This window comes from Podarcis raffonei, chromosome 3 (genome assembly GCF_027172205.1).
Source record: "Podarcis raffonei isolate rPodRaf1 chromosome 3, rPodRaf1.pri, whole genome shotgun sequence".
Classification (NCBI taxonomy): Eukaryota; Metazoa; Chordata; class Lepidosauria; order Squamata; family Lacertidae; genus Podarcis; species Podarcis raffonei.
The window spans coordinates 76475053-76502128 of record NC_070604.1 but is presented as its reverse complement, the minus strand read 5'-3'; the positions used below and the strand labels follow the sequence as shown (position 1 = coordinate 76502128).

The 27076-nt window shown below is 40.9% G+C and overlaps 1 protein-coding gene across 2 annotated transcripts; it reads left to right on the top strand.

The window, feature by feature from the left end:
* Positions 1–2358: 2358 nt before the first annotated feature.
* On the top strand, positions 2359–26848 carry COG2 (component of oligomeric golgi complex 2). 2 transcript variants are annotated; one of them, XM_053382479.1, is made up of 18 exons: positions 2360–2569; positions 4081–4242; positions 5342–5407; positions 7110–7190; positions 8054–8157; positions 9343–9451; positions 11050–11229; positions 11694–11818; positions 15044–15170; positions 15685–15824; positions 17466–17527; positions 18795–18946; positions 19253–19450; positions 21021–21093; positions 22694–22836; positions 23650–23789; positions 25064–25244; positions 26338–26848. In XM_053382479.1, exons 1-18 carry the CDS (start codon positions 2498–2500, stop codon positions 26437–26439), a joined length of 2217 nt encoding a protein of 738 aa, XP_053238454.1. In that variant the 5' UTR covers positions 2360–2497; the 3' UTR covers positions 26440–26848. The 2 variants fall into 2 exon arrangements, with proteins under 2 accessions (XP_053238456.1, XP_053238454.1); XM_053382481.1 differs by lacking the exon at positions 5342–5407 and having other exon boundaries at positions 2359–2569.
* Positions 26849–27076: the final 228 nt, after the last annotated feature.

The following is a 27076-nucleotide window of genomic DNA, read 5'->3' as shown; positions in this document are numbered from 1 at the left end:
CAACCTTCCTGCGACACAACAAATGTGGCTGAAAGTTAATTGTGACAACACAGAACTAGGAGACAGAGTACCTGGGGCAATTCCTCATGGTTGGCAACCTTCAACTTTTGGGAAAAATTTAATTCAACCATTAACTACTAGCATTGCTTGGCTCAGTTCTGTTGGCCCTTCAAACCATGGGAATGTGCCACAGACTCACATCATCTTCTCCGCTCTTGCACACTGATTGGCTCCTCCATTTTCTGGTTGATTTAACCATAGTTTGCTGTGATGTTTGAATCAGGCAGTTGGTTAGCTCTAATCTCCAAGCCACAGTCTTATAATCCTGATTTGGAGGTCAGTTTGTCCAATTTGGATGTATGTCAGGGACTGGCAGGATGCTGACAAGTGTGCACTGGGGGAAGGGGGCTGGAGTCTGACTCAGCAGAGGGGGAAAGTGATTTGTGGGAACTGTACCGGACAGGAGGCAAGAGCCAGAGGCAGGGGAAGCTACAAAGCTGGAGGGTGGAGCACAAGATGGGCTGGAAGAAGAGGAGGAAGAGGCAGGTCAGGCAAGTGAAGGAGCTGGGTGCTTCCCCACCCTCTCCTGCACCACTGTTTCCCAGAACCAGGAGGGGACTGAAGAGGGATGAGCAGAGAAAGCTTCCATGCAGATGTAGTCTCCAGCTGTGAGTGCAGCCTGTTGTGGGGAGGTACATAAACTGGTGGAGGAGTGGCTCCCTGTTACTACTCCTTAAGAGTGTGGACCTGGGAACAGCTGCCTAGATGCTAGACTGGTGTGCATGGGTATTCGGAGCCATAGAAACTACTGTGTTATCTTTGACAATAAAGAGTTATCTGCCATGTGCATTCCTTTGGCTGGGGAGCATCCTTGACTATGTACCACAAACTATGTTTAGAGGGAAACAAGAAATGCCAGTAAACAGCACACTGTCCAGAGGGAATGAATGCACTTCAAATGTGCTTTAAAGGTATTGTGTGTACCTTTACTCGGTACATCACTCACAGTGTGATTCTATGCATCTTTACACAATAGCAAGCCATACTGTTTCCAGTATGTTTCCTGCTTCCTCTGGACTTCAGTCAGAGTTCCAAGTGATACTGTTATGAATTTGGGGGACGAGCTTGTAGGCTGTATGACAAAACCCTTCTAACCCCAGCAAGTGTTGAAATATAAGCCAGGCTAGCTTCCTGCTTTGGGGCGATTGCCTGGTGATGGGCCATTAAGGGAAACAAAGGAAAGGGGCTCTGTGCAAGGTGGCAAATGGGTGGGATAGTTCAAAAGACAGAGGCAGAGTTGAGGGTAGAGTTTACGGTGATGTGAGCTAGAAGCAAAGGGTCAGAGCAACACACTTCCCCATGGTCATGAAAATATATCTGAAATAATTGCAATTTTCTGCCTTTTAATTAGCATGCTGCAATCTGCTACCTGAACTGCGTAACCTTACCTGGCCTACTTTGATCCTACATGTTCTTTCAGGCAGCATCTCTTCACAGGCCCAGCAGAAATCCATCTACAAAGATGCTCACTATAAATCCCCACCCACCCACTTCTAGCAGCAATGATAATGATGACAGTACTTTTAATTGCTTGTCCCTCCATTTATAGCCATATGGAATTTAGGGCTGTACTGTACTAGATTTACATTGTGAAGCAGTAATCTTGTCATGTTCCTTATTAAAACGACCCAACACTACCACACACACATATCCAAAATCTGCAAACTTTGACAAACATGGTACCCTGCACGAGTGTAGCCAAAAATTATTGAAAAGCATTACTCAATTAATTGAGTTTTGCTCCCCACCCCCCAACAAAAGCCTGCCCCTATTGAAGTGGTGATTTTTACTCACGATCTCCCAACAACTTTTGGGGAGGGCCCCTAACAAAAATCCTGGCTACGCTCATGGTACTCTATATTCTTTTTCTCTTATTCCCTGGCGGCTGAGGGCTGTTTCCCTAGTTTAGGACGTTCCGGGCACCCATGGCCATACTTAATTTTTAATCCTTGCGTATTTTTGTATACTAAAGCAAGTGGCTTTGCGTAAGGAAACTGTGAGGCAGGAAAGTCTTCCTGCGCAGCACCTGCCCCGCCTGCTTTCCCACCCTAGTCTGCAGCCATGCGGCCCCGATGTTCTTCCAAGACTCCCCTTCCACATAGGCTGGCGTGTATCTTGGGCCTGGAAAATAAATTCCGGGGGAAAAAGACCCTTTTCCTCCCGGTATTCACTTCCCAGGGCGAGAATCAGAAGACGGGACCCCCCCCCCCGGAGGCCTCGTGCGCGCCTGCAGTGAGGCCGTAGGCCGCTGGAGGCCGCCCTCCCGAGCGCAGGAGGCGGCCGGCGATGCCCGGTCTCGGCGCCGCGGTGCTGGCGGAAGTGTGGCGCGCGCGCGTACATTTTGTGTCGACTGCGAAGCCGAAGCCGAGCGGAGATCCGGGAAAGAGACGTGGCGGCCCCGGGTCGCCGGGAGGGAGCGGAGCCCAGCCAGCCAGCCATGGAGACGTGGAATATGAACCTACCCCGGGGACCCGAAAACCTGTGCTTCGACAAGGACGAGTTTATGAAGGTGAGGAGGCGGAGGCCCCTGGACAGGAGGGCGCCGGGCTGGGCCGAAGCCGGGGCTGAAGGGAGAGGAGGGGCAACTTGGGAGGTGTGGGGAGATGGTAGGGGGAGATGCGTGTCTGTGGGAGACTCTGGCTGGGCTGGAGTGACTCGCAGGCCTCGCCACCCCAGGGAAGCTCTAGTCCTGCCCCCCCCCCTCAAATTTTTCACCTAGTAGGGTTGTCAGAGGAGATTTATAGGTTGTTTTTCTCCATGTGGGGGAGATAGGGATATGTGCACCTCTTTTTAATAATGAATATATACACTTCCTTTGCTGGCCCCGTTCGCACATTATTCAATTCCCACAAGGAAGTCCATGCTGCCTGTGCATGGCATGCATCTTGTGTAGGTATTTTATGTTTCGTGTATGTTGCACGCACACATTTTTCAGTCTGAACCCGTTTAAAATATAGATGCCCCAGCCAGGACGTTTCCTATGGAGAACTCACGCCCCTGTTGGATTTGGGTCCTCTGATCCTGTGAGGCATCCCTGTGTTGCGGCCTGCCAGGCAGCTCTTTGTATTTCACCTGTCATAGTCCTACTACTGTCCATCATACACGGAGACTGGCTCTTTCAGAATGTGCTGCTCCATTGGTTAGAGCATGGTGCTGATAAGATTATGGGTTCAATAGCTGCCTATTCCTGCATTGCAGGAATTTGGGTTCAATGATCCAAGGTCCTTTCCAACTCTACAATTCAGTGATTCTAATCACATAACTGTCTTCTTGAAAAACTGTTGTTCAGAATATCTAAAAAAATAAAATAAAGGGGATTCCTGGATGTAAGCAATTATACAACTTTAAAACATTCTTTGTTATTGCACTCATGTCCTACGTTTAGGTTTCACATAGAGATCTTGTCGGGCACAGTGTGAACAGGATGTTGGACTAGATGGGCCTTTGGTCTAATTCACAAGGGCTCTTCTTATGGTCTTATGCTGTCAGACCCATTATTATTATTAACCCGGCAGAAGGCCTTATCGGTAGTGGTGCCCACCCTGTGGATCGCCCTCCCATCAGATGCCAAAGAGATAAACAATTATATGACCTTCCATAGACATCTGAAGGCAGCGTTGTATCAGGAAGCTTTAAATGTCTGGTGTATCATGTGTTCTTTTATACTCTATTATAAGGTGCCCAGAGTGGCTGGGGCAACCCAGTCAGATGGGTGGTAGAAGTAATAAATTACTATTATTATTATCATTATTAATATTATTTTGAATAGTACCAATTAGTTAGGCTTTACAGACAGAAAGCACTTTAACAAACCAATAAGACTGTGTTTACACATCTTATATTTTAGTGTTTCATTTAGAACAAAAACTTTTCCTAGTCCATTGGCCTCATTTTTATCCCTTCACTTCAAGCATGCTTGGAAGTTAGATAAACACAAATTGCTTTTACAAGGAATTGCATTTTCTGTTATGAGCCATTTTTTAAATCATGATTATTATTATTTACCTGTTTCATATATAGCCGGATTTTGATGTCGATCACTTTGTGTCGGAGTGCAGGAAACGTGTTCAGTTGGAAGAGCTTCGGGATGATCTTGAGCTCTACTACAAACTTCTTAAAACTGCCATGATAGAGCTCATAAACAAGGATTATGCAGACTTTGTTAATCTTTCCACCAATCTAGTAAGTTTCAAATTGGATGTTTTATATGTACTAATCTTAGTGTTTAAGTATACTAATAATATGTATTTGAAGATGCTAATATTCAACAGACTTCCAAAAGCAGGGTCCTGTGGCTCTATATACGTTGTGGGATTGCATCTCCTGTCAGCCCCAGTCACCATGCCAATGGTCAGTGATGATGGGAGTTGTAGTCCAGCAACATTTGGAGGGTCTTACATTTTAAGGAGGTACTGGGAGCTTCTAGACAAGGGTTTGGTATGTGAATAGGCTGTTTGAGGTGGGTGTGCAGGATGTCATAGGATACTTCAATATACAGAAGGAAGACAACTGGTAAATAAAAAACACCTTTGGATTAAAATCTCTTAGCTGTAATATGAAAAAGTGTGTGCAATTGCAATTGCATGCTAGAAAAGAGATGTTAAATAGTCCAGAGGTAAATATATATATAAAAAGCTCTTTCTCACATCATATTTGCATCCCACTTTTCCTTCAAGGAGTATGAATGGATAGATAAGATTTTGTTTTTTATAGCATTTGATACTTTTGAAAATAGATAGAATATGCAATTCTTGAAAAGTCTTCTAATGTGCATTAGGATGACTTGTTCCATACCACTAAATGAGTTTCCTGGCTGAGTGTAGATTTGAAATGGGTCCCTTTGGTCCAGATCCTTGTTCTGTCTTCTTAGTTGACATGGGGTGCTGATAACGGCGCTAAAGATAAGGTACCTATTGAACGCTCTGCACATATAGAGTATGTGGACACACAGTCTTCCATTTTTGTCCAGTTTATGTTGTTTTGATTTCAGCAGTCATTCACAGATAATTCTGTGCAGGATTGGAGCCAGCTTGCCAGAGATTGCAAGTTAGCAATGTACAAGTGCCATTTCTGTTGTTGTACCAATGACAGCCAGCCATTAGGAAAATATAATAGTCAGGATTACTTGCTAGTTGGGATGTCTTCTGAAGTACTGATTGTAAACATTTTTTACATTTGTTTTCAATAGAAATGTAATTTGTTACAAAATATATATCTTCACATACACAGTTTCAACTGCTCATTAATCGTAATATGTAATATGTTTGGACAATTTATTTAGGTTGGCATGGACAAAGCCCTTAATCAGCTTTCAGTGCCTTTAGGACAACTGCGAGAGGAAGTTATGGTATGTTCTGTAATAACTTCTCATATCATTTGTCTGATTTTGAAAATATTGAGAAACCAAATAAATTCTGTATGGGGCTGACATAGGGGATTTCATGAAGCAGCAAAATGCATTTTGTCTGAACATTTAGAAACCATTTTAGGAGCCCTAACTGTGTGGTAAGAACAGAGACAAGAACACCACAGGCATACATTTATGTTAACCTATGCATAAAGTAAATGGCATTTCCATGTACTTCTCTGGTTCACCAGAAGCAGCTTAGTCATGCTGGCCACATGACCTGGAAGCTGTCTGCGCTCCCTTGGCCAGTAAAGCGAGATGAGCACCACAACCCCAGAGTCGTACGCGAGTGGGCTTAACGGTCAGGGGTCCCTTTACCTTTACTATGCATAAAGTATATTTAGCCAAACAATCCCCGCCCCCCGCCCAGAACAGCAAACACTTGTTTCTAAAAAACAAATTATTTCATTCACCTCTTTTTCCCCCTAAAAGTTAAATGTATTGTGTGTTGGAAAGGAAAGTAGGGCTGTGTTGATTAAATATGCAGATGGCATTAAAATAGGAAATAATATTAATAACCAGCAACACATGCAAGATTAGCTAGGTGACCTCATGAACTGAAATAATAGAAACGGGATGGAATGTCTCTGAACCACTTGATTGAAAAGATAACTAGAATAATTTCTAGATACTGAGACATTTCTTTTTCTACAGGACCGCAGTTAGATTAAATTGAAAGCAAGACATAAAGTGTTGCTTCTGTTTGGGCTGAATTTCCTCATATTTAATTTCCCTGAGCTCTTTTACCACCACTCCTCACTCTCCATAACCGTTTCATTACTAATCTACCTAATGAACCAGGAGCTACACTCCTTTTGTCTTGTCACTGCCTGGAAACTCATGATTATAAGTGGCTCTACTGAAATCTAATAAGGCTCTGAAAATGAAATTTGTAAAGGGTTATGTTCTTCGGAAATGATGCTCCCACACAGAAAGCAGTAGGGGAGCTGCCATCCAGAACTTGTAAGGTACACTTTACCTTAGATCAGGGAAGGATGTTTACTTCTTATTCTGACATAGGAATGATGAAAGCCCCAGGTACATGGGAGACTACGTCACTATTGACTAAGCTTCCAAGATGAACAGCATTGCGTTGCCTGTTACCTCAGACATCCCATTTTACTGAAGTAGCACTGGAAAAATACAGCGTTGGCTCCCATGCTGCTAAGATAATATTGGAAAGGGACCTTAGGAATTATCAGAAACAAACAGAAGTTATATCAACAGTGGGATGGTGCCAGTTGGATTGCAATGTGTCCCTGATCATGCTCAATTGGAAATTGCCTATGGCCAACAAGCCCTGCAGTCTCCTGTCATGTCCACCTTTCTTTTCAAATGCAGCTCAGCATAGGAAAATCTTGTTGCAAAAGATAGATGGGTTTGCAATCACTATAGCACAGGCTGGAATAAGTGATATTTCTCCAGGGAAAGGAGCTCCAGCTGAGCACATAATAGGAGGTGTCCAGCACCTGAGATTTGGCTTTGAATCAATATTTTGGCCTCGTTCATAACTTATGCATTTTAGAAAGGCACAAAAGACGTGATTAATCTGTGTGAGAGATGTTAACTCATATGTGCACAGAACTGCTTGTTTTAATTGGAGGAAATATGGAGTGTGTGTGTATATGTTTCTTCTTTCCAGAGTCTTAAGTCATGTGTCAGTGAAGGAATTCGAGCAATTGATGAACGTGTGTCTAAACAAGAAGATATCAGGGCGAAAAAGGTACAACAGGCAGATCCATTTATTGCATTTTTATGGCAAAAGGGCAAAATGAACATATATACCACAATATGGAAATTTAATTATTAGTTTGAGAGCACTTCATGCAATCTTCTGACATGGCAAAATGAAAAGGAACTAGTAGACGCAGATTTGCCTTACTAGAAGATCAGAGCCTTACTTTTTCTAACACACTTTTCTCAAGGCATGACCTATGTCCTTTTGAAGAGTGTTCTCGGAATTATAGGATAGAATACACTTTTGCCTTTGGCTGTAGAAAGGGAGATCCTTCATTGGAGGCTACCTTGTTGTGGCTGTAAGAACCTTTGTGGACAACCTCCCTGTCCTATCAGTGCTCAAATGAAAGTGAGAAAAAAGAGGTGTGCAGGATGAATTGAAGGAGGCCTTGAATCTAAAGTGCTCTCATGCCTCTAGTACGTTACCAAGCTAAGGAGAAAACTGCACAAGACCAAGAGCAGGAAGCACAGAAACCTATAGGAGGGAAACTGATGGACAGGACCTCAGAGCTAATGGCAAGGGAGGAAAAACAAGTTTACCCTCTCTACATGAGCCTGACAGAGCTTTGGATTTCGTAGTTTCTCTGCCTTTGATTCTTTCTCCCTTCCTCTTTTGAATTGCTCTGCCAACTGCAGTCCTATACACACCTACCTGGGAGTGAGTCCCATTGAACTCAGTGGAGCTTATTTCTGAATAGCCATGTGTAGGATTGCACTGTTTAAACTGTTTCCCACTTGCACTGAACAGTCAAATCATTTCCCCAAAATACCTGCAAATTTGTTGGGGAAAAAATATCTCCGATTCAATATGAGAAGTTTTTCTTTTCTTTGTCTCCCCTCACCAACCAGATGTGTGTCTTGAGACTTATTCAAGTTATTAAAGCAGTTGAGAAAATTGAGAAAATTCTGCACTCCCAAAATTCTAAAGAAATGTCATCACTAGAAGGAAGCAGGTATGGGATCAGCAAGTTGCTTTTGCTTAGTTCTGTCTGTCTTTGAAATCTATATACCAGCATCTTGAAACTCCAAAGTGGGAGGAAGCAACTATTTAAAGAAGTTAGTTCGTGATACACCAATTGCTCCTGTCATAATAACATGCCAAAATAGCAAATGCCGTTTTACAGTTAGCAGAGCACCTGCCCTGCCACCTGTGTACCCTTTTGTGGAGCGGTCTATTGACTTTCATAGGCTGTTCTGGAGTAAATTAGTTGTAGATTTTCCCTATGGCTCTATGGTTGTTGTTGTTTATCTTGTGCCAGCAACAAAAGGGAGCTATGGTCATGTTTTCCCTGCTTAAATCTTGTTTCTATGTATGGAAGGTGTGTGCACACAAACCTGTGCAAGACACAGTGCCTGTTTCATGACCTGTATATGTGACAGAAACCTATGATTGATCCCTTGCTTAGTGAAACAGTCATGTATGCATTCTTCATGTATGATGAACAGAGCATGCACTGTACTTACGTGTTGTGATACCACCATAAGAAAAATATCACATATGAAGACATAACACTGGGACATTTTCATAGCCTCTGAAATCTTCTTGGTCTTTGCATTCAGTACATCTTTTTAAAATGCAAATGCCCATTTGTCTTGCCTGTTTTCACAAATCTCCTAGCATATCTCTAGGCTTTGCAAGGGTTCACTAGCTGGTCTCTGAAGATAGGAGATCCACCTGGGATTCTGAAAACTCCTTGGAATTGACAGAGGAGACAGGGCCTGGCACAGCTTCCTATGTTCTGGCATTTTTCAGTTGCTTTGAAGCTGGTTTGAGTAGACATGTTGCATTATCCCATGTGGCCTCTATTGTGTTGGAGGTACTGGGTATGGTTTGCCCAGGTATAAGACAAGAAGGGGCTGCACCAAGGGACGCAGAATTACCTGTCCCTTGCCCTGAGGCCTCTGAAAGCTTCTGCCATTAAGAGTCAAGCCTGTTCCTAACTGCATAGCCCTGTTGCGGCATCTTCTTGTTCATGCTAAATGCAAAGGGATTGTTGGGAGCTGGGAGGAAATCACATGAACTTGCATATATACAGATAAAGGAAGAGACTGTGTTTGTGTGAGGGGGGGGAGGGATTATGATTATCTGCTGCCATTTATCAAAATCATATCGTGATGTGTGCCAATTCCTTTGCAAGTCCACTTCTGACCGGACAGATTTTAGAAAGAATTGCCACAGAATTCAACCAGTTACAGTTTCATGCAGTACAGAGCAAAGGAATGCCACTCCTAGACAAGCTGAAACCAGTAAGTATGTTGCCTTGTTTTACAAAAAAAAGTTGTCACAATTAAATCATAATAATATTGTGGACTTTCAGTGGTGCCATCATTATGAAAGTTCATGCATTTATCTTGGACTGTAGTTGTGATGAACAAGAAGAATGCAAAAATTGTATCTGTTCCCAAACAGTTAGTCAGCCAATGTGTTCTCTTCTCCTTAAAGTCCCTAAAATCTTGTTTGTTGGAGACTGAAATGCTTGCGTTTCTGTTTGCCTTCTGGCAGCTGAATCACCGATTATCTCAGCTAAAGAGAGTCAGTGTGGTGTAGTGGTTAAGAGCGATAGACTCGTAATCTGGTGAAGCGGGTTCGCGTCTCCGCTCCTCCGCATGCAGCTGCTGGATGACCTTGGGCTAGTCATACTTCTCTGAAGTCTCTCAGCCCCACTCACCTCACAGAGTGTTTGTTGTGGGGGAGGAAGGGAAAGGAGAATGTTAGCCGCTTTGAGACTCCCTAGGGTAGTGATAAAGCGGGATATCAAATCCAAACTCTTCTTCTTCTTCTTCTAAAGCTTTAAAAAATATATTTATAAAAATAAGCAAATCATGCCTATCAATTAAAACTGTATGTATAGCAGTACATTGTTCTGATATTTACTGCTCCAGTATGTAAAGAACATGTCATCCTTTCAACAAATTGTTTTATATTTTTACACTTTTAACCCACATGCTCAGCAGTGTTTACCATCCAGAACTCTAACAAATACAGTATGTCAGTTTTGTTGTGAGTACAATGATCAGCACTCTTCAATAATTACAACTTTGTAGGAGTAGTAGTTTTCCTACTGTTAGTAGCAAACGCACGTAATAAATGTAATATTAACTCAAATTATACCTCAACCAATGTTATTATTCCCAAATATTCAAGCATGTTGTTTAAAACAATTTAATTTTAAACAGCCATTCAATATTAATCTATAAAAATCATTAAGGGTTGGATTTCTGGTAAACTTCAGATTAGAATTTTAACCTACTGTATTTTTTCGTGTATAAGGCTTCCCCATGTATAAGACAACCCCTATTTTTTTTTACCCAAAATTAAGAAATTAAGTTGTTTAGCTTTTTTGGGGGGTAGGGGAGGTCACTGCCACCAATCGCTCACCTGCCTGCCTGCCACTGCCGATCGCACACCTCGCCACAGCCGCCAATTGTCTGCCCGCTCCCCACCACCAACAGCCCACCCGCCTACTTGCTGCAGCCACCAATCGCCTGCCCGTCTCGCCACAGCCGCCAATCGCCTGCCCAGTTGCCACAGCCAATCGGCAGCAGGCCTTGCCGCAGCCACCAATCACCCGCCCAATCGCCGCTGCCAATCTCCTGCTTGCTGCTGCCATTAATCGCACGTCCCCCTTCTGCATTCACTATCTGTGTATAAGATGACTCCCAATTTTTGCCTGATTTTTTTTTTTAGCAAAAAGCATCGTCTTGGAAAAATACAGTATATTAGTGATTAGTGGTTTTTGAGGCTATAATGCAGTTCTTAAATGACTAAATAAAACTAGTGGATATTTCTAATTTTTCTGGCACAGCAATAACAATTCTTTTCATTCTTTTTTTGAAAATCATAGCGAATAGTTGGGATAACAGCAATGCTGCAGCAGTCCCTGGAAGGGCTGCTTTTAGAAGGTCTTCAAACTTCCAACATTGACATAATCCGTCATTGCTTGAGAACCTATGCAACAATAGACAAAACACGGGATGCTGAAGCATTAGTTGGTGAAGTGCTTGTGAAACCATATGTAGATGAGGTAAGTGAAGCTGGAGGCAACTGACTCAGGAGAATACATTGTGTTTTGTATATATGTCTAGTACTTCTGGGGCTCTTCCTGACTTATGAAAAAGAACTCAGCAGAAAGAAAGTTAGAGCAGAAAGCAGGTTATTTGAACATTTGTATTTTTATCTTGCATTTTTATGTTGTGAACTGCCCTAAGATCTACAAATTTAATAAATAATATTTGCCACTAGACCTTGAATATGTTCAGGTGCTAAAAAAAATATGGTGTCAGTGTGTTACAACATCGGGAGGCTGTTGCATGTAGGAACTGAAAGCTAAATTAACTGTTTTATATCTCCTATTAAACAGCATTTTGAGCATTACTATGATAATGCAGTAATTATTGACTTTGGGCTGTAGATGGAAGATATTTTAATCTTTTTTGCACTGGAATTCTTGTCTGGCATCTTTAATTTGATACTAAATGTTTTAAACAGGTGATTGTGGAGCAGTTTGTTCAATCTCGTCCTAATGGCCTCCAGACCATGTACAACAAATTGCTGGAATTTGTTCCTCTCCATTGCCGGCTCTTGCGTGAAGTAACAGGGGGAGGTATTTCAAGGTAACACAAACCTTTTTTTGTTAAATGGCGTGAGCAATTGTTGTTTCGGTTTCACTTATAACTATGGACAATACAATAATACCTCTGCGAACGTCCACCTCATCTAGCGTCCGCTTCGGCTGGCTAGCAGCCGGGGCTCCGGAACGGATCCCGGTCGCAAAACAAGTAGACCTTCTGAAGTCAGTGGACTTGAGTTAGTTGTAACTAAGGTGCATCAGTTTCAGTGGGGCTACTCTTGAGTGTGATTTAGTCTGATTTTAAATGATGCAAGCAGAATTCTTGATCCTCATCTGCAGAAAATCAGTATCTTACAGTAGAGAATAGAGATGCTGTAACCTGCTGAGAATATTATTGAAAATGCAACTGTTTTCCACAAAGAAAAAAAGATTAAAAGCCTAAATATTCTTTTCATACTCAGTAAAGCGTTATCAGAACCACATTCCTGTCTGTGGTCTCCGGGGGGGCGGGGCGGGGTGTTCAATAGAATAACCTCAACTCATTCTGAAAGTGTCTGATTTTATTGTCACTTCATTAATGAAATATTTTTCCTTTCATTGCCAGGACCTTTAATTTCTTAATCCAGGCTAGCACATCTGGTATATTCAGGTGTTTCCAAATATGTGCTAGACATGATTTCAACAGCTAATTTCAAATCACCTGCATGTATTTTGTTTGGATTTGATGTTTGTAGTGGTTTGGGGAACTAGAAAACTGTTATAACTCAAGCCTTTACAGAATTGATGTCCACCATTCAGCAAAAAGAATCACAAGCAACAGGAAGCTGTGGGCTGGAGTGTAAAGTCTATGAGCTTGACCGTGGTGCAGAATTAGGGTTACAGTCAGTAGATTCAGGGCAATACTCCATTAAGACATAGGGTGTTGTGTATCTACTGTAGTAACTCTACTGTTGGTCTATGTTCTGGAATGTGTGTGTACTAGGTTGGTGGTATCTCATATAATGGGTCATTGTGTTACAGCATGTAACAGCTAATTGTTGGAAAATGTAGTTTGCTAATTTGTCTATATAAAATTAAAAAAGAAAAAGAGATTGTAAATCTGACTAGTGGAACTACATGACTGAGCACTTTGCCTATTATTTCGGATTGCTATCTCCTTAAATAAGTGCCTAATTCATATTGCAATTAAATTCAGGCCACCTAAATTGAATCCATTTATTTTGTTCCAGTTAACACAGTAGCCTGCAATTATTGGTGCTTAGGATTTAGCTCTCGAGACTGCAGAAATACTTTCCTAATTATCCAGGCATTGTGGTACTCTTCCTATGACTTAACATTTTGCTAACATTTCAATTCTCTTAATCCCTGAATAGGTTTAATCTTCTTTCATAAGAGAAAATCATTAATATTTTGTTTGTGATGGACGAGAACTATAAAACATTTAATTCCCTCACTCTGCCTCCCAAGTTTCCGAACTATCAAATGGGGTATAAATCCTAATCTGTATGTGATGCTGGTTACATTTAGAAATTGGAACTCAGGGAAGAAGAAAACAAAGTTTATTCTTTCTCCCTGGGGCAGCCACAATAATGTTCAAGTGTGTTTCCCGTTCATGTCTATATTATTATGTGTTCTTGAGGGAAACTGAGTCCTGCTTCATTTTCAACGTTACCTCCTTACCTCTTTTCACATAGTTAAGCTCCAGAATGAGCTGGACTAGAATAAAAATGCTACGGTCAACAGACCACAGGGAGGGTTCAGTTCCTTTGAAACACATGACCTTTTGATGTTAAAATCAGACACATACATGGCCCACTATATGGATGAACACCAAATGTGTCCAGCCCATATCACGTCTATGCACAGGCTCAGGATGTACTTAACTATCTATCAGTAGCTGTTGAGGAAGTAAGCCATGTTTGTTGCCTTTTAGTGTTTTCTTCACTGATACATGCATTTGCTGGAGTGTCCAATAGTGTAAATATCAAGTGCACAATAGGGCTTTCTGCATACCCAGTTCCTTGTCCTGAGCTTAGGTTTCTTTCAAATGAGGTATTTACACTGAAATTGCTACTCCACACAAAGTTGTTACATCATGGACTTCCTAGTATGTTTCTTCCATGATGCTTCCATGTATTCTTATGCCTCAGAAAATACAACTTCAAAAACTTCGAACGCGTAGCACAAGCCTCACAACTATTGACAGCTTTAGAAAGACTCACCCGCCTTTTGAAAGAGCTGTGGTTTTGATATTTGCAGAACCCATTTCCCTAACCTTTAATGCCCAGCACCTCATGTTTAGCTTTGTTCAAGAGACTTGGGAGAAAAGAATGATTCTCCTTATCTTTGCCTGCCCTCTTTATTGCAAGATTCTACCCTGAATCAACCACACCCATTTGAACAACATCTTTGTGCTATAGAGTCAGAAATGAATTAAGTCCTCGAGAGTGCCGATCTGGATATCTGTTTAGGGAAGAGTGGAAATCTGAAGAGTGGAGATCTGGAGATCTGTTTAGGGAAGTTTTTTAATGACTGATGTTTTAATAAATTTCTAATCTCCTGTTGGAAGCCGCCCAGAGTGGCTGGGGAAACCCAGCCAGATGGGCGGGGTATAAGTAATAATAATAATAATTAATAATAATGGAGAGATGTTACAAGCATGCAGTGCAACATGTTCTGAGTGATGTGGAAAGTTGGCTGCAGTTTCATGTGTAGCTTGTAGCAGAAGAGCAACAACTGGCTAGGATATGCCCATTTGGAAGCACCCTTAAACTCAATTCTGGGTAGCGATATTCACCTACCAGTTGTGCAGGTTCATGGGCACTATTGGCTAGCTCTCTTGCTGACTGCTTGAGTTATTGGGAACAAGTCACTGACTAACACATTCTCCTGTATTTGCATTAAGTATGAACTAGCTGCTGCTGTGCTATAATTTTTCTTCCTAAATGCCCTCTGCCCAGAATACCAACTCTGTGCTGAGCAGAACTTTTTATATCTATAAAGTTTTCCCAGACTGAGTATATCCCCACAGATTTGTATAAGCAGATTTATATGTTTCATAGAAGTATCTGTTAATTAATTTGGATTTGATTGTAGTATCAAAAATACAAGATGTTAAAATGATAAGAAACCAAGAATATGTTGACATTAAGCTAGTAGAAATATTCAAATGATTTGCTACAAACCTACTAATGTACATTTTCGTATAATTATTGATAATGCTTATATTTTAAGTATTTCTAAGAAAAATGTTTATTTAATTTTGCAGCGAAAAGGGGAATGTTGTTCCTGGATATGATTTTTTGGTAAATTCTGTGTGGCCAGAAATAGTTCGTGGTTTAGAAGTTAAGCTGCCATCACTGTTTAATCCTGGGAACCCAGATGCATTTCATGAGGTAATTTAAAATATGCATATTAACCTTCTCTTTAACACAATGAACCAAGGAATGTGGGCCTTTAGTTTAATATGAAAACTAGAAAATGATTTTTGAAATACAGAATGCTCAAATTCGACAACTAAGAGCAGTGTCATGTATTGAATTTTCTATACAGAGATTAACAATAATATTGATGTAAAGAATGTCAACATGAAGTATCATTTGATACAAGCAAGCATCATTTGATGTGCCTTAGTACTAGGCCTTTTAACCTGCTCAATTGACTAAAAATCTCAATTCTGATTAATTGGAAGTTGTGTTATCTCTGCTCATCATGCTCATCAAAAGATACCCTCAAGGAGCTGCAACAAAACAAAACAAAACAAAATATACCGAATAAAAATTAGTTAGTTTTCCAGTTCTGTTGCTAATTATATATCTGGTATTCTGGATTTCAGAGAGCTTGATAAATAGCACTATGTTATTTCAATATTTGTATGTTAAAGATATACCTTAAATATTCCTTCTTCAGAAATACACTATAAGCATGGATTTTGTGAGAAAATTTGAACGGCAGTGTGGCTCACAAGCCAGCGTTAAAAGACTACGGTCACATCCTTCCTACCACAGCTTTAATGATAAATGGAATTTGCCTGTTTATTTCCAAATAAGGTTGGTATTTGAGTTTTATTTTTAGGGGACATGAAATTACTTCATTTAGATAAAAATATTTTTCATGTTTTGAAAGACACAGTCCCTTGCTGCCTGCTGAAACCTACAAAGGCAAAAATGTTGAAAAGTGGAATAAATGTCCTTTGGTCTCATAACATGCTGTTTGTCAGAACAGCATCCAAATATATCTCCATTTTTTGTGCAACAAGTACTGAAATAGAACAGTTTTTCAAATCTTACACATTATCTGTGGTTTGCAGCTGTCTATTCTGTCAGCTTTCCTACTATGAGGTAGAATGTGGATTGAACAGGAACAGTTTCTCCTATTAGGTGTTTGGAAATTTAACAATTACATTCCGTCTGATTTTACCTTTTTGTGATGTCATACGTTTTCAAATAGAAGATAATGTAACCTACAACAGGAATCCATCATCTACAAATTATGCTTCATATTTCAGAATTACTATTTTTACTCATATGCAAATTCAGTTGATTGACTAAAACTCATGTGGTTAATAAACTAAGTTTTTTTTATTGTAACAGCTTGATTTAAAAGTGAAGTGAAGTGAAACAAAGCTGTACCTAAAAGAATTAGACTTGTTTATTGAATAAATAATTAAATGTTAGCAGCAAACCCAGAGTAAGGTAACCAAACCTTCCTGCTTAATTGGACTGAAACATTTGACTTGGCTGTGGTGTTCCCTGGACCCTTTGCACTCTGTGGCGTTCCTCCAGATAGACTGAGCGCAATTGCCACATGTTCTTTTGAAACACAGATAAGCTTACAAGCTGCTTCTGTTTATATTTCTGAAAACTTGGTTGTGATGGTACTTTTCTTTTTTTAAAACAAAAATGTTAAGGGTATCAGAAAGAACTATTGATTTCCATCCCCTAGAACTGTTTGCAGAACCTTGTGGCAGTGTCCATTAGCAAATAAAAGGCAGGCGTCGGTGCCACGGTCATAAGGCCTGGCCAGCCAGAGGTCATCAGAAGCAACTCTAAGAACTAAGGCACATCCCTGCTCCCCTTCCCCCTCCCTCTTTCAATGTAAAACTTTCCCCTTTAAGCTTCTTAACCAATCTGCACTTCCCTCTAGCCGCAGTGGTTCTCAACCTGTGGGTCCCCAGATGTTGTTGGACTACAACTCCCATCATCCCTGAGCTCTGGCCTTGCTAGCTAGGGGTGATGGGAGTTGTAGTTCAACAACGTCAGGGGACCCACCAGTTGAGAAAGGCTAGTGCAACATTAAATTTGGTCCCAGCTTGCAAAACTCACAAGTTTTTGTTTTAAAGAGAAGCTAAAATAGTGGTGATAATTAGAGGCTGGGGAAACCTTTAGGGGCCTCGCAAGGTCCAGCATTTCTCTACCAGCCCTATCCATTTGGGGGTGGCCTTTATTCCTGAAATTTACCAGCTTTTTTTCTCATCATAACAGCAAGAACTAACATAGGAAACTACAGTGCACAACCAAGGGTTGAATTGAATGAATGTGTATTGGCCACTATGGGAGCAGTTATAGCTGTTGTGTTATAGAGATTCTTATGGTATTTGGGTTTGAAATACATTTGGGGGAATTGGACTACAGCGTGCGGCAGTAAGCTGCCAAATATTAATTTTAATTAGGATTTATTTCTTTTTTTAGGTTTAGAGAAATAGCGGGGGCCTTAGAAACAGCCTTTTCTGAGGACTTAGAAGAAGCTCCAGGTAAAGATCTTCACTATAATTAGCATGTGCAATGAGGATTTGAGAATGAATGACAAATAATCATTTTTCACTACCGTAAAGCCCTTCACAATTATATCTGTCATGTTTGTACTGATGGGAACTTCAGCTATGCTTTAAGAAAAATAGTATAGTGTCTAAGGTGGAACTCAAAGAAATAATTCTCAAGAATGATTTCTGCTTTTAGCCAATAACATCAACTGTGGCAGAAATTTTGTCAGCTGCACTGCCTAGAAGTTGGGTAGCAGTGATGGCTAGACATAGTGGCTCGGAATGAAGAATGAATTGCACTGGAAAGAAGACAAAAGTTCTTTCACTTACAGCCTTAAATGTTGTGTCATTTAATGGTGTATGACTGGAGGGACAGTTGACAAACAGGTAGTTCTACAACCTCTGTGTAGCACTGAAATAAAATGTGCACCATCACAGCATAGCATTACAGTGGTACCTCGGGTTACATATGCTTCAGGTTACATAGGCTTCAGGTTACAGACTCCGCTAACCCAGAAATAGTGCTTCAGGTTAAGAACTTTGCTTCAGGATAAGAACAGAAATCGGGCTCCAGCGGCGCAGTGGCAGCAGGAGGCCTCATTAGCTAAAGTCGTGCTTCAGGTTAAGAACGGACCTCCGGAACGAATTAAGTGCTTAACCCGAGGTATCACTATTTTGCTTTTGTATCTCCATCCATAGTTCTGTAATGAGAGGTAACCCTCCTTAAAAAAGCTAATAGGTTATTAAAGAAACAGTAGCAGCCTTCCTTTCCCCTTCCTGAGCAGCTATGGCTTTGCTGCCCAGAATTCATAAGATATGCCTGCCTCTGACCTCCAGCTATCATGTTTTTAGTAGTCTGTTGGGAGCCACCCAGAGTGACTGGGGCAACCCAGTCAGATGGGTGGAATACAAATCATCATCATCATCATGGGTTGCTGTTAGTTGCTTTTCCTCAGAATTAAGTGAGGGGTGGGGGTGGGCCTTAAATTAGCTAAATATTTGTCTCAGGATTATTTATTGTCACTTTGGCTTATCTATCTTAACACAAGATGTGTTAGTGATTCCCCAAACATTGGTGCTGTACAGAAGTTACGGGGCGGGTATGGGTACAGGATTGGAAATAAGATAATAAAAGCAAAAATGTATTCATAAACGTTCATAATATAGCTGGTCTAATTGGGATAATTTTTAAAATCGCATAGGGCTACAGTTCTGGATTGGGACTGATAATTTAACTATTCCTGTGTTTTCTTTTCAGCTCAAAGTTCGTACAGCCTCTTGGCAACACATGTTGCATGTGCAAGTCTGCAGAAGTGTTGGTCGGATCAGATATTTCTGCCATTGCTCACACATCGCCTTTGGAAGCTTTCACTGCAGATTGTAGCACGCTATTCATTTTTTATTAGCGAGGTGAGGAAAACCACAGGCTTCTCTCAAAGTTCTATGGTTCTCCTTTCAAGTCTTAAAATTGTTATTTTTAGGAGGTTGTCTAAACCCTGTATGACAAGCCAAAATGCTGTTTCACTGTAGCTTTATCAAATTAGGGTATTATGTTGATAGCCTGAGGCTACAGTCTTCTGTACACTTCCTAGGGAGCAATTCCCATTGAAATCAGTGGAACTGACTTATGAATGGACATTGTGCTGAGATGTGTATTGTTTGGTTTATAGTATGTCTGCAATAACCTCTTTGCCATTTTCATTTTTCGTATCGCAGCTTTTACTCAGGCCCATCTCTAACGAAAGTACAAAGGATAAAAAATCATTGGCAAGCAGTAGCAAGGAGTGCCCACTGAACCCAAGCACTGTTGAAGACCAAGGAAACGACTCTTGTCCAGAGTCTCAGCCTTTAACTTCCATCTCCACCACTCAGCTGGTGCTTGTTGCTTCAGATCTGGATAAGCTTCAGGAATGGGTTAGTATACTTCATTGGTTTGCATGTCAAGTATCAAATCAGGCCTAAGGTTCTCTGAGCCCGGCTGACTCTGATACTGAACTTTCTTCTTAATGTTTCTTATTGTCATTTTTTTTAAAAGCAAATTTAACAAAGAAGGGAAAAAGAAAAAGCAGGGAAAGGAAATTATACTTCAAGCCTAGAAGGATAAACACCTGCCATCTACAGTCATACCTTTGGTTCTCAAATGGAATCCATTCCGGAAGTCCATTTGACTTCCAGAAATGTTCGAAAACCAGAGCGCGGCTTCCACTTGGCTGCAGGAGCTTCCTGCACTCACTCGGAAGCTGCGTCGGATGTTCGGCTTCCAAAAAACATTTGCAGACTGGAACACTCACTTCCGAATTTGCAGCGTTCGGGAGCCAAAACGTTCAAGTCACAAGGCGTTTGAAGTTCAAGGTATGACTGTATTATGCAGTGGTCCAAGAACCTCACTGCCCTGGCTGCATTTGAACATATTTTTAAAAGTGTCAATCTTGTGTTGATACTTATTTGGACATCTGGAGGGCTTATATTAACTAATGTGTTTAATTAAGTTGAGTGTACTTATGGTTACTGTATCCTCAATTTGAGCTAATGGTTGTTGCTTACACACACACATATAATTTCTGTCTCTTAGGCACCGTAAGGGTTCACAAAGTCCACTTTTGTTGTCCTGCCATTAACCCCACCCTGACACCGAACTTTTGAAATATTTAAATGGCAGGCTTCAGTTCAGTAATAACTATAATTTCCAGAACCTTAAGCATTAGAATGGATGCTCACATAAAGGGTGCTGATACTATCTCTGTGACTGTTGTATGAATAATGGTTGCAGATGCAGAAAATATTCCTTAATCTTTGTGCCTTTGGTTCCATGGAGTTTAGATATATCAAGGTTTATCTGTTTACTTTAAAGTATGTCTCTCTGCAGGGAAGATATAATGCAGTACATTATGTCATAAAGAGAATTATTTCATCTCCTGCAGCCTAACTTGCCATCAATTTGCAACATTCATGGCTGCTGCTGCTTCAGTTTTTCACAACTCTCTATAGAAAGCAGCTCTGTGGTTTTGTGTATCTTTGGGATGTGAGCCATGTGCTTATTTTTGCAGTGTAAATTTTCATTGATTAGCCTCTCAACCTTCTGCAAGATTTAACTGTCAAGCTCTCATTTTGCAACACAAGCCTTGTAGCTCACTGGGGTGCTGTGAAGTCTGTTTGAGTGTTGACTTTTTGATCACTTTTTCTGTTCAAGATTAATTAAATGCTTCAAGGAGCAAATCTGATATTTTGAATAAAACTGTTTCATGAATTCTAGATGCTTTGCCTTGAGGCTTTCATAGTGCGCTGCCTTGAATTCAGAATCTCTTGCTGTTGCGTCTGGCATTTGCATAGCTGATTTTCAAAATGTTATGTTTTGTGATGTTGGAGTAAAATTTATATACTGTAGTTGCACACAAGAAACACTTCTGTGCATGGGGAATTTGAATATATCGAGAAAACATATTCAAATGTAGCTGTAATTGTGTGAATATTACTTTTCTTTCAGTTTCCTGAATTGTTGGAAATTATCAAACCAAAACTTGAAACCACTGGTTTCAAGAACATAGCCTGCATCTCAGGTAAATGTGAGTTCAGGTATCTGCTTATATTTTTTGTTACATATTCATGATATAATATAATGAACATACTCTGCTGGGAAGTATATCGGCAAATGCCTAATGGAGATAAATTGCTTAATGAGAGAGACTATTTTTGATTCAAGAAGATTCACCATAATTTGAGGAAATTTCTAAATTGCACAGTATTTTATACATGCAACACCCTACCCTTATTTGGCAGGCTATGGTTAGGAAATTGCCTGTGGCTTGCTTGGTCCTCTCTCTCCTTCTTCTTGCTTGTTCAGAAATCTTCTTTGCCTTCATTTTTGGAGTGAGCTATCAAGTGGCATTACAACAGCGCTGATATTTTTCACTATCGCAGTTTGCAAATTTAGTTTTTACTGTGATTGCAACTGTGATTTAGATCTAACTGTGGTAGCAAAAATGCCAGTGCAAGTATAATACATATTTTACTTCTGGTGGTTCCCTTACTGCAAGAAGTGAGGTTACAGGGAACCAGGCAGAGGGCCTTCTTGGTAGTGGCGTCCGCCCTGTGGAACACCCTCCCACCAGACGTCAAGGAAATAAGCAACTATCTTACTTTTAAAAGACATCTGAAGGCAGACCTGTTTAGGGAAGTTTTTAATGCTTGAAGTTTTATTCTGTTTTTAGTGTTCTTTTGGGAGTTGCCCATGTGGGTGGGGTACAAATAAAATTATTATTATTATTATTATTATTATTATTGATTAGCTTTACAAATGAAAGGGAAAGGAGAAGATGTTTGCATATGAAGAAGGAACATAGAATAGTCATGAACCCACAGGACTTGCTTGATGGCCTAACTTTAATCAGGCAGTGTTTTAGCAACTGCCCCCAAGCCTTTTGTATGTGTATGAATGAGATATATTGGAATATTAATGCATCCGGGCAGAAAGATCCTCAAGCACAGATTCGCTGAGTAGAGGGGGATAGGAAGAACCAGTGGTGTCTTATCTACCAGCGGAAAAGAGCCTGGCAGAGTGGGACGTCCACTGTGGAGGCCCTTGATATGTCTGTGGATAGCCCTGTGAACATTGAGTTACTGCTAGTTTTTTGTTACTTAATGTTAGACCCCTTGAAAGGCTGCTCCAGTTGTGGGGCAGGGGAGGAGGAGACAGCCTTGGATTTGTTAGATTCCAGGTGCTTTGTTCATCTGAGAGGCCACAGGATTGGCCTAATTAATCCCCCGTCTAGAACCAATGGTGGTAGTGGAGGATGATAAAGAAAAAAAAGATCCACACAGGAAGGAAGAGGGGCAACCCTTCCATGCCTCTTGTTCTGGCTGGAGCAAGCTAGCAGGGCTTTGGGTGTGGCAGACAACCAGTCATTTCACGCCCATCCAAACCTCATGGAAGACCGTGCTGTGAATTGTCAGTGTAACGCAGCATAATAAATAGTATCTGTCTTCTTTATTTGATTACATTTTGCGGGGGGCGGCAGATAAGGGAGTTGAAAAAGACTGTTGCAATAGCCCTGGAATTTCTAATGAAGGGCAGTATACACGTTTTAAGAAATACTCCAAAAGTGTGTGTTCATCTCAGGGGAGCTCAGATTTTACCACAGTTTGTTTTTTTCTTAACAGGAGCCCTGGAAGACTCAAAGGACTCTCTACTGGGTTGCTGGCCAACCTTGAACAGTAAGCTTATTCAGGAGTTAAGTGACTCTTGCTTCGGTTGCCTGAAAAGTGCTGTTGAGATTCCAAGGCTATATAGAAGAACCAATAAGGTAACACATCCTTCATATTTAAACAATAAAGGCTTGTGTCAGCAGCATAGAATGTTTTGACCACTTACCGCAGCTGATAGCCCCCAACCCCATGAAGCACAGTAGCTTTGGCATATAATTTCTTACCTGAGATATCATCAATTAGCTATATGAGATGGAAGAGCACAGTGTTATGCTGATTAATGATGATCTGTGTTACATGCAGTTTTCAACTTCTCCTAGTTTAATTTACACTTTATGGATCTCAATTGAGCCTGCCATGCCCACCTAAGCCAAGGTAGTAGGAATACTGTATGTTTGAATCCTAGTGTATAGCATTACTGCAGACTGGCATCAGCAGACTTCCTCAAACCAAAACCTTCCCCCACTTTATATGTGATGGGAACAGACCTGCTCTTTACACAAACTTTGAGATCTCTAGTTTCCCATTTTCCCCCAGGACCTTTGATAACAGGTCCATTGCTTTTTGTCATATTCATTTAATTCAGACAAACTACTACTTAACACACTTCAACACTATCAGGCAAGCAGTTTCTTACCCCAACCCTTTCTGTGCATGTTTATGTCTGGTATCATGGGAATCCAATGAAAATACATTTTTTCCCCTGAAAAAGTCAAATGTGTAGGCTCAAAAAGGAACCTAATTGAGGTTTAGGTGATATGTATATGTATTAAAAAACCATTTGATTAACTACCTAGTATTGAATTCTCATGTACTGCTTATGTATGAGCATGTTGAGCTTTGCTTGTTTTGAACTCTAAAATAACGAGCTTTTTACTCGTTTTCTTGTCAATTTGTGTAACATTAACCAGGAGGTGCCAACCAAAGCATTGCCCTATGTTGACACTGCTCTTAAACCTTTCCACCAACTGAAGAATGACTACAAAGATACACTAAAACCAGCTGTAATTGAGCAGTGGCTTGAAGGAGCCCTTGGCAAAAGCACACAAAAGTAAGTGAAAATTTACTGCAACTTCACAAGGGTATTTCAGCATTAAAAACTCAACTTTTCTCAAGCCACTGTGGGTTAAGACAATCACATCTTGGGCTAGATAAAATAAGATGTGAGTGAGCACTTTGGCTGCGCGCATAACCCCTTTGCTCCTCCCTTCGTAGTAGAAGCCAGCAGTGGTATAGTGGTTAAGAGCAGTGGACTCGTAATCTGGTGAACCAGGTTCACTTCCCCGCTCCTCCACATGCAGCTGCTGGGTGACCTTGGGCTAGTCACACTTCTCTGAAGTCTCTCAGCCTCACTCACCTCACAGAGTGTTTGTTGTGGGGGAGGAAGGAAAAGGAGATTGTTAGCCGCTTTGAGACTCCTTAAGGGGAGTGAAAGGCGGGATATCAAATCCAAACTCTTCTTCTTCTCTTCAAACAAACCAGGTTGTCTTCAGTTAACTATAGTTCCCAGGAAACTTTGGTGTGGAGTTGTTGTTTTTTTAGAATCTTACTGTTTTGTATGCAAAGGCATTTACAGACAATAAACCCACTGGACATGCTTGATTGCCTAACTCCTATTGTTGTCATCATGCAGCCCTTCTGCATCAGCCAAGCCTTCTGCAGTGATGGAATGCATTTCCCTTCCTCCATTCATGAGGCCTGTACCAATTGCTGCACTAATTCCAGCAGTGCACTTGGGCAAGCAAGCCTACTCCTCCTTCCTTGACCCTTTTCCTCCATAGTTTTGGCCAGCCACACTGATGCTACTCTGGTTTGTCTTCTGGCCTGTATCAGTCTCCGATTTCCCTGTTGCTGCTGCTTCCCTTCTCCTTCTACGCAGCCCAGCTCTGCAGTGATGGGATGCAGCAACAGGACTGGCAACAGCATGTGACTGGGTGTTGCAGAGCCCACTGCCTTTATATTGCCCAGAGCCTATAGAAACTTGGGGTTGGCCCTGCAGAAACTGCTACCCATGTCCCACATGGCATTTTTGGTCCCGACTGCTAACTATGCATTTATAATAGTTGATTTTGGGGGTCTGATATCGTATACACAACTTACTGGTAAGGTAAAGGAAGAATCTAAGTATTAACAGGTATATGGCATGTTCCAGCCAAACTTTTAAGTCCTGTTGAGTTTAGTGAGAGTGACAAACACACATTTTGTTTGTTTCTATCTGGCTGTGCCCTCTGGGCTCAAAGCAGATTAGAGTTGTTTTTCTGAATGCTAATCACTCTGTCCGTAAGGGGCTCACAGTCTAATGCATTAATGAATCTCTTTATTCAGGTACTTTGAGACAATATCAGATATTCTGAATTCTGTAAAGAAAATGGAAGAGAGTTTGAAAAGGCTGAAGCAGGCAAGAAAAACCGTGACGGCAAATAGCACCGCTCCAAATGGAGGCATGAGTGATGATAACAAAATCCGCCTGCAGCTGGCCTTGGATGTGGAGCACTTTGGAATTCAGGTAAGTTGGATGCAGACACAAATGTATGTGTGGCTTTGTGGGATAACAATTTTCTTTATCTGGGTTCTATAAATCTGCCTCCTTCCAAAGCTTGTAAACCACTGAAAACCGCCTTTTGTATAGCAACATAGAAAGGTGGTATACAAATTAAAAGTGAAATAAAATGAGAGGGGAGCGGTTCAGGGTGATGTGTAATTCACCATAAAAACATCAGCAGAATAGCAATAAAAGCACAATACCATGAGAAAAATACCAACAGTTCATTGAAACACTTATTCAGGTATTGTTGCTGAGGTTAAAAGTCACCATACAACAAAAGCCTGAGTAAATACAGACGGACCAGAAATAACTGGAAGCAGATATTTCATGCCTTTGAAAGGGAAGTAAGCATTTATTTCAGGCTGTTTTGTTGTCTTAGCGCATGACCCAAATAACTGCAAGAGGGCCTCCTCCACTGTTAGCAAACTCAGTCTTTATAACTGGCACTCAAGTGGGTAGGACTCTGCTTGTTGTCCCTACTAAAAAATTTTTGGGGGGGAAATAAGTGGAAGGGCTTTCTCCTTTGCAGACCCCTGTCCCTCAAATGGTCTCCTCTTAGAGGTACATCTTTCACCTTTAGTGTTGGCCTTCAGGTGTCAGCTGAAGGCATTCTGTGAACAATCAAAATGGAATAGATTTCCATATTTGAGCCATTGTGTTCCCGTCTCTTTACTGCTCTTTTGGTGGGAGTAGCTATTTTGTATTACGCTACACCCCAGGCAGCAAAACTGAGATCCGTTAGCAAGTATTCAAGTTGTGCACTTCATCAGGTACCAACAGCAGTTGCCCACACACATGCAATTTCATGCTTGGCAAACATCAAAACGTCCCAACCAGCAAAAGTAACTGGAATGTTAGCCAAGTCAAATGATACTTATTCCAGCTGCCTAAAAATAACTTTGTCAAATGCATGCTAAATAAAAGAGGTGGCTGTCAACACAAGACAAGTTTCTATGTGCGTGTCTTATAGAGCTTCTGATCATGCAATGATTAAGTAAGAAATTTCTGCTTTTGCCTGCAAAAATAATAAATGAACTGTAATATTTTGTTTTAGATACAGAAGATGGGATTGCAGCTGAGCAGCATCAAAAGCTTCTCAGCTCTTTCAGAGCTTGTTCAATCTGCCAAGGATCAGATAGCAGCAGAACAAACATGATTTTCAGCTGAGAAGAGAGAGCAGGCCTGGCTTCTGAAAAGAAGAGGGTTTCTTTTTATTTTCTCTCGTCAAGTACTATGTAGCAAGGAAGTGCTTCCTAATTCAGCTTCAGCAGCAAGTTAAGTGTGTCTCAAGAGACATAAAAACTTGTTTCACCAAAAAGGAGAGAACCTTATAGAAGAGCATTTACTCTCAATTTTCCATTGTATGGAAGAAAGTTTATATATTTCTAAGCAATCTACTACAAAGCTATGAAAGGTTATTATTATTTTTATTATTTTTATTATTATTGTAAATCTTATCATGCAGGAAAACTGATTTAACATGATTAAAATAAACAAGAAAAGCATTGTCTTCCTTTGTAACATTTTATCACTGGAGAGGAGATGTATTAAATATGTAAGTTCAAGTGGCTTTGTAGTATTAATCTTCACACAATGTAAGAATAGTAATTTACTGACCTCTAAGCATACCCTCTCCTGCCAACCTAGCAGTTCGAAAGCACGAAGTGCAAATAGAGAAATAGGTACCACTCCAGCGGGAAGGTAAACAGTGTTTCCGTGCGCTATTCTGGTTCGCCAGAAGCGGCTTAGTCATGCTGGCCACATGACCTGGAAGCTGTACGCCTGCTCCCTCG